The 18,047-nt window shown below is 35.8% G+C and overlaps 2 protein-coding genes across 3 annotated transcripts; one reads left to right on the top strand and one right to left on the bottom strand.

The window, feature by feature from the left end:
- Positions 1 to 436: 436 nt before the first annotated feature.
- lnpk (lunapark, ER junction formation factor) lies at positions 437 to 8,825 on the bottom strand. 2 transcript variants are annotated; one of them, XM_065240245.1, is made up of 14 exons: positions 8,766 to 8,825; positions 8,263 to 8,311; positions 8,127 to 8,168; positions 5,969 to 6,156; positions 5,806 to 5,864; positions 5,666 to 5,706; positions 5,484 to 5,567; positions 5,320 to 5,371; positions 5,024 to 5,224; positions 3,106 to 3,211; positions 2,908 to 2,978; positions 2,627 to 2,791; positions 2,295 to 2,372; positions 437 to 1,597 (listed from the first exon to the last, which is right to left on the bottom strand). In XM_065240245.1, the coding sequence occupies exons 2-14, from the start codon at positions 8,287 to 8,289 to the stop codon at positions 1,404 to 1,406; spliced, it is 1,308 nt and encodes a 435-aa protein (XP_065096317.1). In that variant the 5' UTR covers positions 8,290 to 8,311; positions 8,766 to 8,825; the 3' UTR covers positions 437 to 1,403. The 2 variants fall into 2 exon arrangements, with proteins under 2 accessions (XP_065096317.1, XP_065096319.1); XM_065240247.1 differs by lacking the exon at positions 2,295 to 2,372.
- A 4,487-nt stretch (positions 8,826 to 13,312) lies between these two features.
- Positions 13,313 to 17,542, top strand: mtx2 (metaxin 2). The gene is made up of 10 exons (XM_065240264.2): positions 13,313 to 13,481; positions 13,870 to 13,917; positions 14,005 to 14,051; positions 14,209 to 14,281; positions 14,389 to 14,465; positions 14,545 to 14,637; positions 15,063 to 15,101; positions 16,653 to 16,778; positions 16,869 to 16,945; positions 17,026 to 17,542. Exons 1-10 carry the CDS (start codon positions 13,442 to 13,444, stop codon positions 17,228 to 17,230), a joined length of 825 nt encoding a protein of 274 aa, XP_065096336.1. The 5' UTR covers positions 13,313 to 13,441; the 3' UTR covers positions 17,231 to 17,542.
- Positions 17,543 to 18,047: the final 505 nt, after the last annotated feature.

Raw genomic sequence — 18,047 nt, forward strand, 5'->3', positions numbered from 1 at the left:
GGCCCTTGTGCACGTACTATAGGTTTCAAGGTTTTTCCTCGATTTTTTACTTGGGTAAAAGGACAAATCTACATGTTTATAAGCATATCCCTTACGAATATTAACCACGGTTTTACTACAGTAAAAAAAACACTGTTACTGATGTAAAACCACGGAGACCACAAAATAACCATCATGGGTTTGACAACAATAAACATGGTTAATTTTCGTAAGGGACACATAAGTATGTTTATTAAAATGGCCTGTATTGAGAAAAAATTAAAACTTCCACAGTTGGAAAAACTAATACTATTGGGTACCATCAATTGTGTGCTTTCCATCATCTATCAAAATATTTTCTGTGTTCAACTAAACATGAGGGTGACTAAATCATGACAGAATTTTCATTTTCTGGGAAAACTATCTTCATATAAATACAAATAAAGATTTCAAATGGTTTCAGGTCTGCACAATTTTTAATCTTAAACAATCATTTGATAGCGAAGTTTGCTTTTTGCATCACAATGTTTAAAGTACTATGCTTTTGAAAAGTAATTATTTGTTGGAATTTTCATGCACACACAAAAGTCTGTAAATGCAAGACATGTGCACAGACAACTTCTGTAATAGCAACCAAGCACATAAAACCTGTGATGCCATTAAGCTGGGACAATCTATTAACAAGAAAACATGAAAATGAAATAATGTATGGAGAATACAAAAAAACCATACTAACTCCAAAACAATATTCTGACTTAATAAATACCATGGTAATTGCTTGTACAGTGTAAACTTCCACAAATGCAAAAACACAACCAATGCATAACAAACATCAGATTTTTCATGTTTGTACTCTTGTAAAAAGAAACACAACAAGTCCCAGGCATAGTCCTAACCAGAAAGGCACAAGAACATTGAATAATGTAAATAAACTGTTGGCAAAAAAAACAAAGCAAACATATTCAAAATAAAACTAATAAATATTTAAGAATCAAAATAGCACAACACTTTTGGCATAGAGTATTTTTGTTCAGACTGCACTGTCATTGAGTGATTCTGTAAACAAACAGTAAAGAGAACTAAACACTGTCAAATTACTTTCTTCTATGTACTATTGAATGTTAACACTGTAAAATAAAACTAAATCTTAATATGTTGATTTATAGCAACTGCAGTTTGTTCATGCAATGATCTTACTGGGTGATGCTGACATTAAGGTCACACCAGATTATTAGCATTCCATAATGTAATGGGAGACAACATTTATCCCACTGCAAAGAAGAGCCTGTTGTGCATCTATAGTTTACATAAATAAATTAGCAGTAAAAATTCTTACCAGCCAACAGAATTATACAGACATAAACAAACATGCTTTTTTGAAAAAAGCAACAACTGAATAAATGTTAATTATGCTTAAATTTCATTCATTCAGAATTTACTGACTCCTCTTTCTGCTGTTCCCCATTAACAGCAGCATCATCATGTTCTGCCTGAGCATCCTCGGAGGGGGCGGAGCTACATTGGGGGTCTGACACCTCAGTGTCTGGCTCATGTGTGGCAGGTGCGTGTTCAGTGGTAGTGTCTTGCGGTTCAGTTGATGTAGTTTTTTCTGTGTCATCTGCAAGTAAATCAAATAAGAATTTAGATTATATAACATACACACACCAGTTCAGACTAGCTTTTATTTTTATGCTGGTCCAGGAAAGCTAATGCTGGTTAGATGCTTATCTAGTTGGTGGAACAGCATCATTCCTGCTGTTGAAAAACAAAACAGCTGCTGAAATTGTGTGACCACCACCAGCATTGTCTTTCTGATCAATCTGGTTAAAATTCAAGCAGGTTTAAAAGTCTCCTGGTGGGGGCACCAGCAAACTATCGTAGGAACCAGCATTGAAAACAACATGGAGATGATAGGCCATGCAGGTCATATCAGCAGGGCAGATAAAGATCTTAATCATGATACTTAAGGCATTGTAGCCATTCAGTACATTGTTAGTACCTGATCAAGATTGTGAGACTACTGTTGACATGAGAATGGCTTGTTATTTATAATTCAAAAAATTATGTTGCACCTCAAAAGCATCCTTTTGATTACTTTTTTTATTAGTATATAAAGAAAACAAAGAGAATAAAGCTGAAACCACACATTATAAGACCTTTCTTTAACTGATAATAAGTATAAACAAACTTTTGGGCCTTTTAATGGTGATTTTTGAGAAATGTTTTGTTTTTTGTATGAAGAAATATTACCAGAACCAAAGCATCATGCGGTGTATATGTATGAATAATGTGTGTATGCGTGGAGGTTCTGGGACCTGAATGAGTTCTGCTGAAATTATGAACTTTGCTCCAGGGGGTGCCAGTGTGTGAAACACGAGTGGAGCGGGCCGCCACTACAGAAACACATAAATGTCATCAAAAAGCGCATTTGTACATACTGCAGGTTGTGAAGTATGAAACAGACAAACAGAAAAAAAAAAAAACGCTTTTTTGTATGACTGTATATTCCTTTAAAACTCATACGTCTTGATTTTTGACACTTGAATGGGGAGTTGACCAAATGATTGACAGATGACATGACAAGATGACATGGTGAGTTTACAAGGACTTGATTATGATGTCACTGGCCGTCAGGGGCATAAAATACCTTCAGGAGCGTCGCTGTCCTCTGGGGTTTCTGTGGCCGCTGAAGACTGTGTTTCAGGAGATTCGGAGCGAAGTTTGCGCTCGAAACTGAACTCAGGGAGTCTGGGTGCCTGGGGTCGGGTCTTTCTCGCCGGGTTTAAGAAGTAACAATAAGCGCATCGGAATGCTGCAATGTGAAATAGCACACTTGAGTACTTTAGAAATATGAGTATTTCCAGACAAAAAAACATCCAACGGTTTTCAGTATCCTTGGATAAAGAATGTGTTTGGACAGGCTCTTACCTATATATTCATATTCCTCTTTCAAAGCCATGCCGTTGTGGGAAAAACACTGCTGGCAGACTAATGCATATCTGAAAGAATAAGAGAGGAAGAGATTGTAAAATAAAAAGGAGGGGAAGAAATTTTCACCCTTTATACGACACTGGCTAATTTCCAATTTTGTTTTACAACCCCATAAATGTTATACCAGTGGATTACCTGTTCTGAGGTCCATCGCCTACCAAATACTCAATGATTCTGTCCACAGAGCTGCGCTCTCGAGGGAGGATGGGCCTACAAAGAGGTGGACCAGGGGGGCGCATACCTGAGAAATTAAATTATTAATTATCTCATGATTCATTTTTTATACCTTATGTCTTTAGATTCAACTCATTTAATACATTTAATTTAATACATACGAAAAAGATTTCTGTCATTTTGGAATAATACATGATATTGTGAACTTTTTATTGTGATATACTCGCCACCGGCTGCTATAACCACACATAATACATAAGCCAATTATTTAAATAAAATCATTTAAACCAAAGGTTCTCAACCTTTTTCATTTCAGGGCCTCCCAATTGTCCATAACAATATAAGAAATTGGTTCCAAAACGTGATAAACGGTATTTGAAAAAAGTTACAGCCAAAATCAGGATCAAAAAATTTTATTTTATGCAAAATCCAGTTATTCTGTCATCTTTTCTCCCTTTTTCCTCCTTCTCCGCAGAATGCAATAAATCCGCACAACAAATCACAACACACCATTCCACGCATTTTAAACAATAAGGGCGGCGCTTTGAATACACACGGAATCCTAGTTTTCCTCGTCGACTTTGTACTTTGTACTACAAACAAAATAAACAAAATAATACTTTGATGGCACTGATAAACCTGTGGGGGTTTTCTGTGGGGGGGAAACGTAAGCCATCAAAATCGAATAATTTACGTGAAAGGCACTTTTTGAAAGGCTGTTGCTTGTTCTCACACGACAGCATCAAGCTTCTGTCATGCTAACACATTGACCCCAGGGGATCTTATGAAAAACTTTCTATTATTTAAAATCGAGCAGGACCAAAAAATTGGATGACAACTGCAATGACAGTGTTATTAATATGACAAAGTAATTGTTTGATTAATGCCATTAATGTTGGCCATTTATAGCATTTTGAAAAAAAAACTTGTAATGGGTTTATTGCATTTTGCGGGGGTTAAATTTGTTACAAGATAATCAAACAATAAGAAATATTTTGATTTATGGTTGTTTTAGCTTTTTATACCCTTGTTTTGTCTGAATAACTCATTCATTTTGAGGCACTCTTAGAAATCTGTTGAGGCCCCCCTGTGGGCTTCGGGCCACTTGTTGAGAAACACTTGATTTAATGATCATAATTAAGGAAAGTTATTGTCAATTAAAAAAGTTAAAGGGACAGTAAGTAAGATTTTTAATTAAAAAAGTTAAAGGGACAGCAAGTAAGATTTTCCTCCGCCTAGTGGTGAATCTGTATTTTGCATTCAAACGAATAGTGCTCTCTAGCGTCTCACTTTTCCAAAATGTGTTGCAACTATGGTAGCGTTGTATGATCACTGATCTCCTTGTCCGTTTCAGCTGGTTCACATGTTCTGAACGAAAACGCGTTGTGGAAACACATTGCGGTAGGCTAGTGCTTTTTGTCCGTCTCTGCTATAATAGTTTTTCAATATGGCGGAACGACATGGAATACTTCTTGGACTTACCCGTTATAAATAAAGAGAAGATATTCTAAGCTTACAAAGAAAGTCAGATCATTGGCAGAGGTCATTTGACACCAATGAGGACATATTTATGAATAAAGAGATTGATTTTGACTAATAAAGTTACTAAAAAACTACCCATTGTCCCTTTAACACCCTGAAATAAGATGGAGATCCAAAAAATACCACACGCACATTATAATATTTGATAATGGTATGCATATAATATGAGTATAATGCATATAATGATATGTATTTTATTTAGGTGTGACCCTATCTGTGAAACCCAGCTTGTTTTTTGGGTGAATCTCTTTAATGTGTGATTATATAAACTATTTTATAATAGCTTTATTAGAGTTACTAATATTTACTTTTATTTAAGCCTGTATGCGTTTCGTACCTGGTCCAGGTCCTGGTGAATATGGACTCCGTCTCATCATTTGTTGTGGTGTATCAGCAAGGCTGGCTCCTGCAGGAGTGGTCATAGATGCAGCTCCTCCATTCTCTGGAGGCCCACCTGGGGCGGTACGGAGGGGCGTGCCTCCTGGAGTCATCGGCACCGGTCCTGGAGTAACCATGGCAACATGGCGCTGTCGTAAATCTGGATGTAATGAGAGTGTCACATGTATTATAAATGAAAAACACACTCTTAAAAACACTTTTTTTAGTAATCAAAGACTAGAAGCAGAGACAAACCTTGTCCTGGTCTAGGGGTCATAAGGGGTCTGACTGGAGTGGCTTCTGCTTCCTGTTAAAACAAACCAAGTGTTCATCTACCTCAACTTAACAAAAACACATCAGAGCATAAATTACTGATTGTGAACTTTAAATCTGATATTATACAACAATACTGCACTTACTGTTTTCTTCTTAGACTCAGGGTCAAATCTTTCTAAAATGAGTTTAGCGTTTTTGTAGGTCTCCGTTTCCATTACGTCCTCAAGCTGAAAAAAAAATCATGTTAAAAAATGTAATTCGCATTTTGAAAAAAAAAATACATTTTGAAAAACTTTTAGCTTCAAACTGATGTGTTCCAACTTACTATTTTGCGTTTCTGTGTTTTTAAGTCCTCTAATTTTTCATCTGAAGGACAGAAAGAAAAAAAATCTAAATACAGATCCCAATCAAAAACTCCTGTGCACAAAACACAATGAGATGGGGTAGATGAGAAACAAAGCTTACTGTTTCTTTCTGTCCGTTTAGAGAAAAGGAAGATCAACAGCTTTCTTAACAACCACACACTATGAAGAGAGAAACATAAAGCGATTCAATAAAATTGAACGTCAAAGCAGATTTTAATAAAATACACTCTGAATGAATGTCATTATCCAGAAATAATACTCACAGTACTGGAAAGAAGATTAAAGGGAGGGCAGTGATGATTCGGGCACCCCATTGTTCAGGAAAGTAGAGGTAATAGACAAACAAGCAGGTGATCAGGTACAGAGCAGATGAGTAGAAGAGAAGTCGACCCACCCACAGCTTCAGCAAACGCTGGTTCTTTGTGCGAAACTCCTCAAGATTTTTTATATCCTACAGAGTTATGTCACAATTAAAATTACATTGCATTATCATTTGTATTGTTATTCAAATGCTTTAAAGTTAAAGGGATAGTTCACCCCACCCCCTTCATTAAACTGTATGAGTTTCTTTATTCTGTTGAACACAAACAAAGATATTTTGATAAATGATGGTAAGCACACAGTTGATGGTACCCATTGACTTCCATACTATTTGTTTTTCGTAAATGTCTTTAAATGTCTGAAATGTCTCTAATGTGTGAGGTAAAGTAAACACATAAAACGGTTTCCTTTTATAGGATAAAGCCCATAAACGACGCAAGCAAAAATCTGATCGGCAAGGGTAGTTTTTTGCTCATTACCCCGCCTGAGGTCAAAGTGCTGCAAACTAAATGCTATTCCACCATACCATATAGTTCTCATTTTTACCCGCTTAAAAAATCGTCACGCTTTGTTTTGTGCCACCATACTTACTCGTGTAACGACTCATGTCACAGTCTTTAAATAAAGAAACCATGGAAGTGATTGGTGGCTTCTACATTCATCCCTGTTTGGATCCTAAGGAATGAATGGGGCTAGGCTAAATGCTAACACATTCACAACACACTGTACAAAGATTAACTGCATGCATTGAATAAAAGATAGGTATGTATTAATTAGTTTAAGTTGAGGTAAGAACATAGTAAAATATTGAAAAACGGTGGTGTTTTCCTTTAAGACAGATCCATCCGCTTTTTAAATGGCTATTATGTACAGTACTATAGGTGGTGACGTTGCTGCCTGCGAGAAACCTGACAAATCTCAAAATCCCATGTAAATGCAATTTTCTGCATAGCCGGTTTATTGATTTTCATGTAAATGCATGAAAACTGGTTCCTATATTAACCAGATTTTTGACAGTTATTCTGTGCATGTAAACACATTCAGTGATGACAAAAGTTTTGGATGAACTATCCCTTTAAAGGATTTATGGCTTGCTACACTGTACAAACACTATGTAACATAAAAAAAAATGTGCTTATATGCTAACATAACATAGGATAACATCAATATTTAGTTAAATACATTATTTTATATCTAGGCAAGGACTGCACAATTTCATCTTCTACAGGATATTATTAAATATTATTATTGTATTAAATTAAATTACATTACATTACATTTATTCATTCAGCAGACACAACAACAACATTTTGCCAACAATAAGCATAGTCTGCAAAGCCACAGTGTATGTAGTACTATGGAAAGATGAAGAAAATGGAGGAGGGTTTGCTTTAATATGTAGACACTGTTATGTATTATATATACATTATAATTTCAATGTTTACTTAAAGCAATATTTCACCCCAAAGCTTTAATTATGTCATCATTTACTTACCCTCAAGTTGTATACATTTCTTTGTTCTGCTGAACTCAAAGTAAAATGCAGAAGTACTTTTAACTTACATAGTAGGAAAATAAATATTATGGAAGTCAATGGTGCCCCAAACCAGTCTGGTTACAAACATTGCTTAAAACAAGGAAATGTATACAGGTTTGAAACAACTTAAGGGTGAGTATGATGACTGAATTTTCACTTTTGGGTAAACTCTCTCTGACAAAAACATGAGCCAGTGACCCCTGCTAATGCAGAACACATTACTACCAGACATAAGCTCTGTTGGTTACAGATCAAGGTGAAATAAAATGCAAAGCCTTCTGGGATGGCAATTAATTCCTGAAGCTCACTCTAAACCCAAGCAGTGACCACTACTGGATAAAGAAGGTCAACCGCAGCAACCCAGCAAACAGATGGTCCTGTCAATACCATCTGAGACAGACAGTAGCTTTGGGAGTAGAGCCAGTAGTAAAGAGTCTCAAAGAGGGGGGTGAATGAATACAGCCAGGGCTGAGGTTCAGATGATTATATATATACAGCTCTGTGATTTGTCATAAGGTCATAATGTTTGTTGATTTGAAAGGTCAGAATACCAGAGAACTCACCTTATCAAGTGACTCGAGAACTTCCACAGTGGAAGCTTTTGACTGTGGGGCACAGACATTATTATTTATAGGTGCTCAATACAAAAGTGTAGTACAAGATAATGATTGTGAAACTAAATAAATGTCCAATAGTCACCTTCCACCGTGAAATGATTGCTCCCATCGTCAGCAATGCAAATCCACACCTTAAAACAGAAACCAAACGCATTAAATTAATCTAAACAGACACACCCCACTAAAAAATTCATGTTAAGAAAGATCCTCCTTTAGCGTAACGTTTAGGATTAACCAGTTTATCAGCAACGTGGAAATGTGAAAGAAAACAATCCAGCAAACAGCCCCACGACAATATGTAGGGGACTGAAAACAATCCACTCAACAAGTTCGGTTAAAGAAAGACTATGCAAATCTATTATTGCCGAGGTAACCACGAGAACACTAATAACGTTATACAGAAACTGTCTAGAAACACCTGCCATATCTGATGTGCTTTCAACAGTCAAAACACTGTTTTTAGAATATAAGCACTTGCCCAAGTACAACACGCATTTGGCACGTGTTATTTTACAACACGATCATTGCCTTAAAGTATAGAATCAGGTAATAAAATAATCTGCATAAAATAACTGTTTAACTTGCCTTTAGCGCTGGATCTGACGGAGGCTGGGCGTGTGACGCTGACGTCACTATAGATTTTCGGAAGTTAAATTGAAGTTTCAAAATAAAAGCCCCACGCATTGTTGCACAGTAATGATCATTTTATGTAACCCCGCAGTAAAAATGCAGCGGCATTTTCTGTATGGATCAATGAGGGATTGTTATTTAATTATATGTTATATATAGTTATATTATTATTCTCATCTAGTCAATTAATAGATGCAAATGTTATAATCGTAGGCATAATTGTATTTTTGTTTTATTTTTTTATGAAAACACACATGCACATATATATATATATATATATATATATATATATATATATATATATATATATATATATATATATATATATATATATAATGTTAATGTAAACAAGTACAAACAAATGTTGATGCTTCTTAAAATATCCACTTTTTAACCTGTAATTGTTAACTGTAAAGATTTTATGGAAGTTTATATGAAAGGCTTGAGATCATTCTCATTTTTATTAAACACAAACAACGGTTTGCATTATCAAACAAGACAGGTTAAGACTCACAAAAACTGTCGAATGTGGAAGTAAGAAATGTAGATAAAATGTAAAACAAAGCTTTGTTTGCTTGAAGTCCCCATGAAATCAGACGTTATTTGGTATTTAGCATGAATGATGTGCTCCAAAACATAAAATTAAATTCAAGACCTTCAGTGGGTCTTCAACCTTTTCACACGTAAGTTAAAAATGACACCCAGTATTTTTTTTTTTTGTTTTACTGCAACCATTAGACTATTTTATAATGCATCCTCAAGCTTGTCACACGACACTCATACAGTCACAGTGGCAGTGTATGACTAATGTTCATTTTAGATTTTTCCTCTTATTTAAAACATCCATCTAATTGATCAAATTTGAAAAGATATGCATGCTAAATAAAAATATGGTGCTTTTAGTAAACTCTAAAAAAAATTATTAAACTCTAAAAAAAAATATTTAACCTATAGGGACAATTTTTTGTCCCTTTTAAGGTTTGTGTGACATATATGCTCAAGAATAATTAAATAATTTTTATGTTATTAGATTTATTTTACATCCATCTAAGGGGTCATCTAAAATTACCCCACCCATTATCCGTCTCCCCTTCCCAACTAGAGTCTCTCTATATAAAAGCTCACTATATTGTACGAAAATAGTATTTTTATGTTTTTTATTTTATAAATCTTTATACAAATCAAAATATCTATATAAGAGGAACATATATACGCAAGACATTTATATAAAACTAAATAAAGATATTTGAAAGAAAAAGTGGCACCTGCCTGATGCTTTGATGTAATGAACAAGTGTGCTATGCGTTTCTGTTCCCTTTAGCTTTTCGTGTTTTAAAAAAAATGCAAATGGTTAGCTGGCAACGCCACTGTTGGGTAGAAAATCTGCGGTTTCTAAGCTTTTCCCAGCTCAATAGCTGATTTACAGCTCAGGTTGTAAAATGGTTTTTACGAGCCTCGCGCGCCCGTCATTGGGTATCACAGATGAGACGCGGTACGGGCTCGAGGTGATATTGGCCCCTCTCTTTCCTTCCCACGCGCTCTGTTGCATTGGGAAGCGCGGAAAGAGGATCGTCTGGAATCTGTTTGTATTTACATTTGATTTTTCTTATTTAAAAAAAAAAATTTTTTGTTTATGTAGTATTTTTATTACATTTATAAATTGCTCGGTTTTTTGCCTCATGGTCAATGGTAAGTTCAGCCGTAATTTCGAAATTTTTTCTTTAAAACATTTGAATGCCTTTTGCTGATTAAATTAGTTTGCTGATGTTTTAATTCATAAGAAATTGTGCATTTTAACTTGATAACAATTTTATTTTCTGTGGTTCATTCACATTTTTATTTTCTGAATGCAAGGGACAAATTCAGACTGTTGAGTGAGATAAATCTAAAATAAAACATATTAAGGCATTAGTAGCCTATTATTCTTGATGTTGGATAAAATACGTGTGTTATGCACATTTTTATATGAGTAAACTTGAATTAATCTTGGTTTGCTTTGTTAACGAATCATTTAAATTTGAAAGCGAGAGTGTTCTCTTAATTTACTGCCTTACTGCATTGCGGCGAGGGGGGAGAGACAGACAGAGAGATAAAGAGAGGGAGAGAGAAAGAGAGAGATGGACGAAGAGAGGGGCAAACAGAGACAAAAAAGATTCTCCTTCTAAGTAAGCAGGTTTATCAAATATATATATTTTTTCTTTCTTTCAAAAAGAAAAAAAATACTATACAAATCTAAAACTGGCAACATCAAATGCACAATGGAGAATAAAATCCATATAGTTTTATACGATTCACATTGTATAATAATATTTTTATTTGTTTGTTTAACTGTGGTAGAAACAATAATTGTAATATTCGTAATTCTATCGTAACTTATTTCTTTTTTTCTAAAAAATAATTGTTTCTTTGTATTTCACAGGGTATATTCGATTTGCGACTCCAAAGACGGCTGCAAACCTGTGTTGGTGAACGCCTTTTATTTCAATCACTCAAAGAACTTTGTTCCTTTAATTTATTTGAAATTAATTTTTATGAGAAGCAAGCTTTGTCCCGTCGTCTATATATACCCTGTAGAACCGAATGTGTGTTTTCCCACGACATTCACAGATTCGGTTTTAGGGGAGTATATGGACGATGCAAAATCGTCTGGTCTCATGAATTAGCAGAAATTGAATTGATTTTATTCACTGTTTTATTTTTATATTTTTTAGTTTATTTTATTATAAATTTTATTATATAATATTTATTCATATATTTTATTATTCATTATAATACTTTGTAACTGCAAATGAAAAAAAAAATATTAAAATGAATGTAGAATTTTTTTGTGTGTGTAATAAAATCACGGTTTTTCTGGAGATAATAAATAATAATATAATAAAATAATATTATAAATATATAATTGCTGTATGTATTGTTGCGCTGTATGTATTGCTGCACTGTATCTCAGTACTTTTCCGTGAGACTTTTCTTTCTTTCAGAGAAATGGATTTGACACCCTCTGCTCGTAACCTTGAAAAAAGTACTGCACCACAAAGGAATCTTTCCCGTGTAATGATGAACTGAAATGTTGTTTAAAAATATCTCTGACAAAATGCAATCCGAGCTTTAATAAAACTAAGTACAAACGTGATCTTTTATTTTTAAGTGTATGTATCCAATCGTGTACTGCAATTATTCGTGCTGATTGTTCATTCATCATTCACAATATTATAATATGCTACCATATATTAAAGTAGCCATAGCTAATATCGTAAATTATATTATCAATATAATGAATATTAATAATATTCATATTTGCATTTAGAAAATATTAAACAAAATAATGCTTGGGACTTAATTAAAGGTGGTTATAAAACACGCACGCACGCACGCACAAACACAAACGCACGCACGCACATTCTGGTTTCTATGTTTTGTGGGGACATGCAATAGACGTAATGGTTTTTATACTGTAAAACTGTATATTTTATTCCCTTCCCCTAACCCAAACCCTAAACCCAACCATCACAAAACTTTCTCCTATTTCACATTTTCAAAAAAATAATTCTATTCGATTTATAAGCCTGTTTCCTCATGGGGACCTCATGTTCCCACAAGGTAAAAAAATACTCGTATTCCTATCTTTGGGAACGTGATAATTACCAGGTACACACTTAACATATGTATTTATATAGAGCCATTTAGAAACACTAATTTAAGTAGTGATTTTAACAAACATGTATAGAGTAGCATCATATGAAGAAGAAACAATTGAGATTCAGCGCTTGAGAAAGGGCGCGCCCCCGCTGCTGCCCGCGCCCATGATGAGCCAGCGCACAGTCCTACTATGGGCTCATGCAGACACCTGGGGCACGTTCAATCTCACACCGGTGCGCAACGTTTTGCTACGGTTTCCGGGTTGAACGACATGTTTCCTTGAAACGGTGTGCAACGGAATCCAACAGGTTTTAGAAGCGTTTTCTCTTGTTTGGTGGGTGTGTCAGAAATGTCAGCCCAATCAGCGGCAAGATGTATAAAACCACGCGATAGTAAAGAGACAGCTCTCTCAATGGGTTCAAGTTGGAATGTTGTCTTTCATTCTGGACGGCAAGGTCAGTGACTGTAACATCGAGGGTATTTTACAGTATTAAACACACATTTATAACGATTTCATCAGGCTTTAGAAACATTTAAAAAAGAACACAAAGCATGGCCTCTCAGCTACCGTAGTTGCAACTCTTGCGTCATCACAACAGGGTGTTCAATGCATCACCGTTTCAGTTTAATAAACGTTGTGCAACGTTTTGTCGGGGCTGAACGCAGCCCTGGCCGTCTATTATAAAATATATTATCACATGATAATAAATCAAATAAAACTTATTTTAAGAACTAAATACATGAGCAAAACGTGATTGAATATGTAAAGAATAATGCAAAATATAGTAAAAATGTTTTAAAATATCGATCTGCTTTCATATTACGCGAGCGGAAGTGAAAGATCGTGATTGGTTAGAAAGCAGGAAAACTTCCGCGTGACGTCACTGAGGTGGGACAAGAGCTCGCTTTGCCCTTGTGTTGCGAATTAATGCGGTCTCGGTTTTATTAAACAGTCAGTGGGTTTTATTAAGTTCAACTTTTTCAGTGCTGTCATGTCTCTTGCTGCAGAGGCGTTCGTCTCTCAAATTGCAGGTAATGTTCACATTTGTGCGCAATAAATGGAGCCTGCTGTATGTGACTTTTGTTAGGAGGCAGGATATAAATCATCAGTATTTTTGTCTTTTTGATTATATCATTTTGTCGGCATATCCGTTTGACACATTACAACTGTACGTTTTGATTCTTTTCATGTGTGATATTAAATATCAGTTGCAGTTTTATTGTCAGGGTCAGAGATAAGGAAGACACTTGTCTGAGAATCGATCCAACGCAAAGCCTTTGAGCTAACTTTATTTTACATAGTTTCATGCCATTAAATATTTGTTATAGTAAAGCGCACCTGGACAAGTTAACACAGACATGTGTATGACTTTGCGTTACATCTGTGTAGTTTATCTCCAATCTTTTATCTATTTTCCAGCTGCAGAGCCATGGCCTGAAAATGCTGCTTTGTATCAACCTCTTAAGGGTAATTCACACAGATTTAAATGTTTTACAACCACACAAGAACATCATTTGGACACTTGTTAATGTGTTGTTCTGTGCTGTTTTGCAGAGGATCAAATCCTGCTGTCAGATTCAGCATCCTCCCTGGCAGTCCAGGTAAAATGTTATGCCATCATACACAACTCAGTCATACTTTAAAGACCTGCACATATTGCAGGATGTCACACAATAAAGACTTGACATTCAAATAATTTGACATGTTTTAAATTTGTGTGAGTTGTTTATTTTGGGTTTAATGAAGTCTATCTTGTAGACATTCCTGAGGATGTGTGGTCTGCCAGTACAGGTGTGCTGCCGATCCAATGCTGAATACATGTCACCATCAGGTGAATGAACACAACTCTTCCTAATATTTTTGTTTCATGTGTTATGGTTAAGATTTATTTATTCTTATCAGTTTATTTTTTACTATAAGTGTTGTTTTTTTTTGTAGGTAAGGTTCCTTTCATCCATGTCGGGAATCAGGTTGTGTCAGAATTGGGGCCGACTGTGCAGTTTGCAAAGGCAAAGGTATATCACGCTTACCTTATGAACAGGATATGAATAAACGGATGCTATCATCATTTCTGACTGTTGAGATTATTCATAGGGTCATTCCCTGAGTGATGGGTTAGATGATGTCCAGAGGGCAGAGATGAAAGCTTACATGGAGCTGGTCAATAACATGCTATTGACTGCAGAGGTATAGACTTGCACATACCCTCCTTGTGATACATATATATTAGTCAACATGCATAGAAAATTCTGATCTCATTCATAAATAACAAAAAAATAATAATCATATAGATGTAATAAATATGTTATATACTTTCATATTTGTATATATATGTGACCCTGTTTGTAAAATCCAGGCTTAAGTCTTATAATCACATTTAGAGATGAGAGGTGTCAAAGTTCGATTTTACTAATTGATTTCGATCTTTGACATGATCCTACTCAGTCAATATTAAAGATATTAAGGTTATATTTTCTTTACTTTATGTAGGATGATTTGATGTATAAAACAGCAAACCAGTAAAAACATGACTTTTGCTGGGTTTTCACAAATATGTTATGTCATATAAACTATGACAAATGACTCCGTATCTTTGTTTTGTCTATTTCTAGCTGTATATCCAGTGGTGTGATGATTTTACTGCTGCAGAGGTTTGTATTGTCTTGTATGAGGATGTCCGCACGTAATCTACCATTCACTTTTAGCAAAGACAATATATAAAATCTTAAAGGAATAGTTCACCCAAAAATGAAAATTCTGTTATAATTTTCTTACTCTCATATTGTTACAAACCTGTATACATTTCTTTGTTCTGATGAACACGAAGGAAGATATTTTGAGGAATGTTTGTAACCAAACCGTTTAGGAGCCCCATTCACTTCTATAGTATTTTTTCCCCTCGCAAACGGTTTGGTTACAAACATTCCTCAAAACGTCTTTCAACATGAGATGATGACAGTATTTTATTTTTGTTTGAACTATCCCTTTAAAGTCCCCCTGTAGGAAAAATCAAGTTTTTATTGTTGTCTATGTGGTGTTTTTAATTTGCTTTAAAGGGGAAAAAAGGCTAATTTTCCAGCTCCCCTCGAGTTAAACATTTGATTTTTACCTTTTTGGAATTCATTCAGCCGATCTCCAGGTCTGGCGGTACCACTTTTAGCATAGCTTAGCATAATCCATTTAATCTGATTAGACCATTAGCATTGCACTCAAAAATAACTGAAGGTTTCGTTATTTTACCTATTTAAAACTCAACTCTTCTGTAGTTACATCGTGTACTAAGACAGACAGAAAATTAAAAGTTGCGATTTTCTAGGACGATATGGCTAGGAACTATACTCTCATTCTGGCATAATAATCAAGGACTTTGCTGCCGACCCCGTGGCTGTAGCAGGCGCAATGATATTACGCAGTGGCCGAAAATAGTCCTTTGTTATTGAAAGTTACCAAGGGGAGTATTTTCGGGTGCTGCGTAATATCATTGGCCTGCTGCAGCCATGGTTCGGCAGCAAAGTCCTGCCCTAACTCTAGGGTGTTTAAGTCTAGGGGAGCTGAAAAATGAACCCATTTTCCAAAAAAGTGGAGTGTCCCTTTAAGACAAACCATGTGCAAATTCTTCATTCAACACCATTGACGAGTATTTTCTCCATAAATTGGGAGTCTCTGACATTCCTTTGGTTTTTGGCATCACAAACATGTTACAATAACATGATCACAGTTGAACGAGATTATTATTTATGCGCTGAAACAACTACAGCACTGACACTTCAACTCTACTTCTGTGATGCTCACATGTGCAGTGTGAATGCATTGTGTAAAACCATATATAGCAGCTGTGTCTGAAACTGCCGAACGTAGCATCTATTTACGTATATGTATGTTCCGAGGTGGTTGAAAGTGTGGAGGCGGGGACTAATTCACATATTCGTGTGTCTATGGTCTGAGCTGTGTAATTGAGTAGAGGCGGGGCTAATTTTCATATTTAAAGATAAGCGTATACTAAATAATGCAAGGGTGTAGAGTTACATTCAAGCTGTTTTAAAGCATAAAGAAATTACTGTCACAGGAAAAACTTTTACATCTGATGCTCAACGATAAGTTTAAGTGATACAATGATCAATTACAGGGGACTTTAAAGTTTACATTTATAAAGTTGGATATGGCCATTTTACATATTTAATGATGGATGTGCATGTGTTCAGATCTCCAGGCCCCGATATAGTAGTCCATACTCATGGCCACTCAATCACATTCTGGCCTATCAGAAGCAGTGGGAGGTGCGGAGAAAGATGAACGCGATTGGATGGGCCGGAAAAAGCCTGCAGCAGGTATTTTTCCATGGAGTAGAAAGGTGGGATCCACCAGTCTTTGTGTACAAGCATTTTTTCCTTTAACTACATAATGTTTCCTTTGTTCAGGTATATGAAGATGTGAGTCAGTGTTGTCAGGCTTTGTCACAGCGACTGGGAACCCAGCCCTACTTTTTCAACAAACAGTAAGTGTTGTTGACATAAACCAAACCATAAATGATGACATCACTGCATTATGCTAATCATTGCATTGTAACTGTGGCAGGCCGACTGAACTGGACGCTCTGGTGTTTGGTCATCTCTTCACCATACTTACCACACAGCTTACCAACGATGAGCTAGCAGAGAAGGTTAAATCCTACACCAACCTATTATCTTTCTGCCACCGTATTGAACAGACTTATTTTAAAGAACACGACAGAGATAGCCAATCCGGGTCCTCACGTTATTCCAAAGGCTCGCTCCCCTAAACAACGCCCCTTTGACAGATGCTACTCCCTTCACACCAAAATGATTGACAGCTCATCCTACAGCTCTGTATAGAAGGTATTACATATGGTATTGCTATTTAAGAGTTCTGGTGATATTGATACATGCAATTAAATAGTTTGTTAATCAAGTTCCAAAAATGCCTGGTCAGAATGCCATTAAAGGAATTTGCCTGCCAGAACACATTTAGATTTGTGTATAGGATTTAAGTTGATGTAAACTCTTTTCACTGTGTGATGTAATCTGTAAATGGGAAGTGCCTACAAAATATAATAAATATCAAGTCAGAAGTCCTCCGTTTTGTTTCTGTGTTTATAAGAATGCACCTTCATCCGAGGTATTTTTGTGTTTAAAGGCGGGGTGCACGATTTTAAAAAAAAATTTTGGACCATTTTGCCTTTTATTTGATAGAAAGTAGTTAAGGAGACGACAGGAAAAAACAGGGTGGAGAGAGGGTTATGGGATAGGCAAAGGACCTTGAGCCGACATTTGAACTCACGGTTGCCAGAAGTGCGGCTGCACCATATGTCGGATATGTGCACGATTTTTGAGATAGCTTTGGAAAAGGAAGTCAGGCCAAGTACCAAAACACCTGTAGCCAATCAGCAGTAAGGGCCGTGTCTACTAACCGACATCTTTGCCTGGGTTGCGTATGTGTGGGTCTATCAAAAGAAGGTCCAGATTCTATTGGGGTAGGGGCGTGTTTGTTAAGGTGATTTCAACTGTCAACATTGGCTTTCAGAGATCGTGCACCCCGCCTTTAACATGCTTAAATATCTGTTAAGCTACTGGGCTTTG

This window comes from Paramisgurnus dabryanus, chromosome 7 (genome assembly GCF_030506205.2).
Source record: "Paramisgurnus dabryanus chromosome 7, PD_genome_1.1, whole genome shotgun sequence".
Classification (NCBI taxonomy): domain Eukaryota; kingdom Metazoa; phylum Chordata; class Actinopteri; order Cypriniformes; family Cobitidae; genus Paramisgurnus; species Paramisgurnus dabryanus.

What these genes read in the sequence shown, in the direction of transcription:
- mtx2 (XM_065240264.2), top strand. Translation starts at nt 13,442, where the DNA reads ATGTCTCTTGCTGCAGAGGCGTTCGTCTCTCAAATTGCAG. An exon ending in TTTGTATCAACCTCTTAAGG is followed by an intron (nt 13,918 to 14,004) that starts GTAATTCACACA and finishes GCTGTTTTGCAG; the next exon opens with AGGATCAAATCCTGCTGTCA. An exon ending in CATCCTCCCTGGCAGTCCAG is followed by an intron (nt 14,052 to 14,208) that starts GTAAAATGTTAT and finishes TCTATCTTGTAG; the next exon opens with ACATTCCTGAGGATGTGTGG.
- lnpk (XM_065240245.1), bottom strand. Translation starts at nt 8,289, where the DNA reads ATGGGAGCAATCATTTCACGGTGGAAG. An exon ending in TTAATCTTCTTTCCAGTACT is followed by an intron (nt 5,865 to 5,968) that starts GTGAGTATTATT and finishes CTCTCTTCATAG; the next exon opens with TGTGTGGTTGTTAAGAAAGC. An exon ending in TAAACGGACAGAAAGAAACA is followed by an intron (nt 5,707 to 5,805) that starts GTAAGCTTTGTT and finishes TCTGTCCTTCAG; the next exon opens with ATGAAAAATTAGAGGACTTA.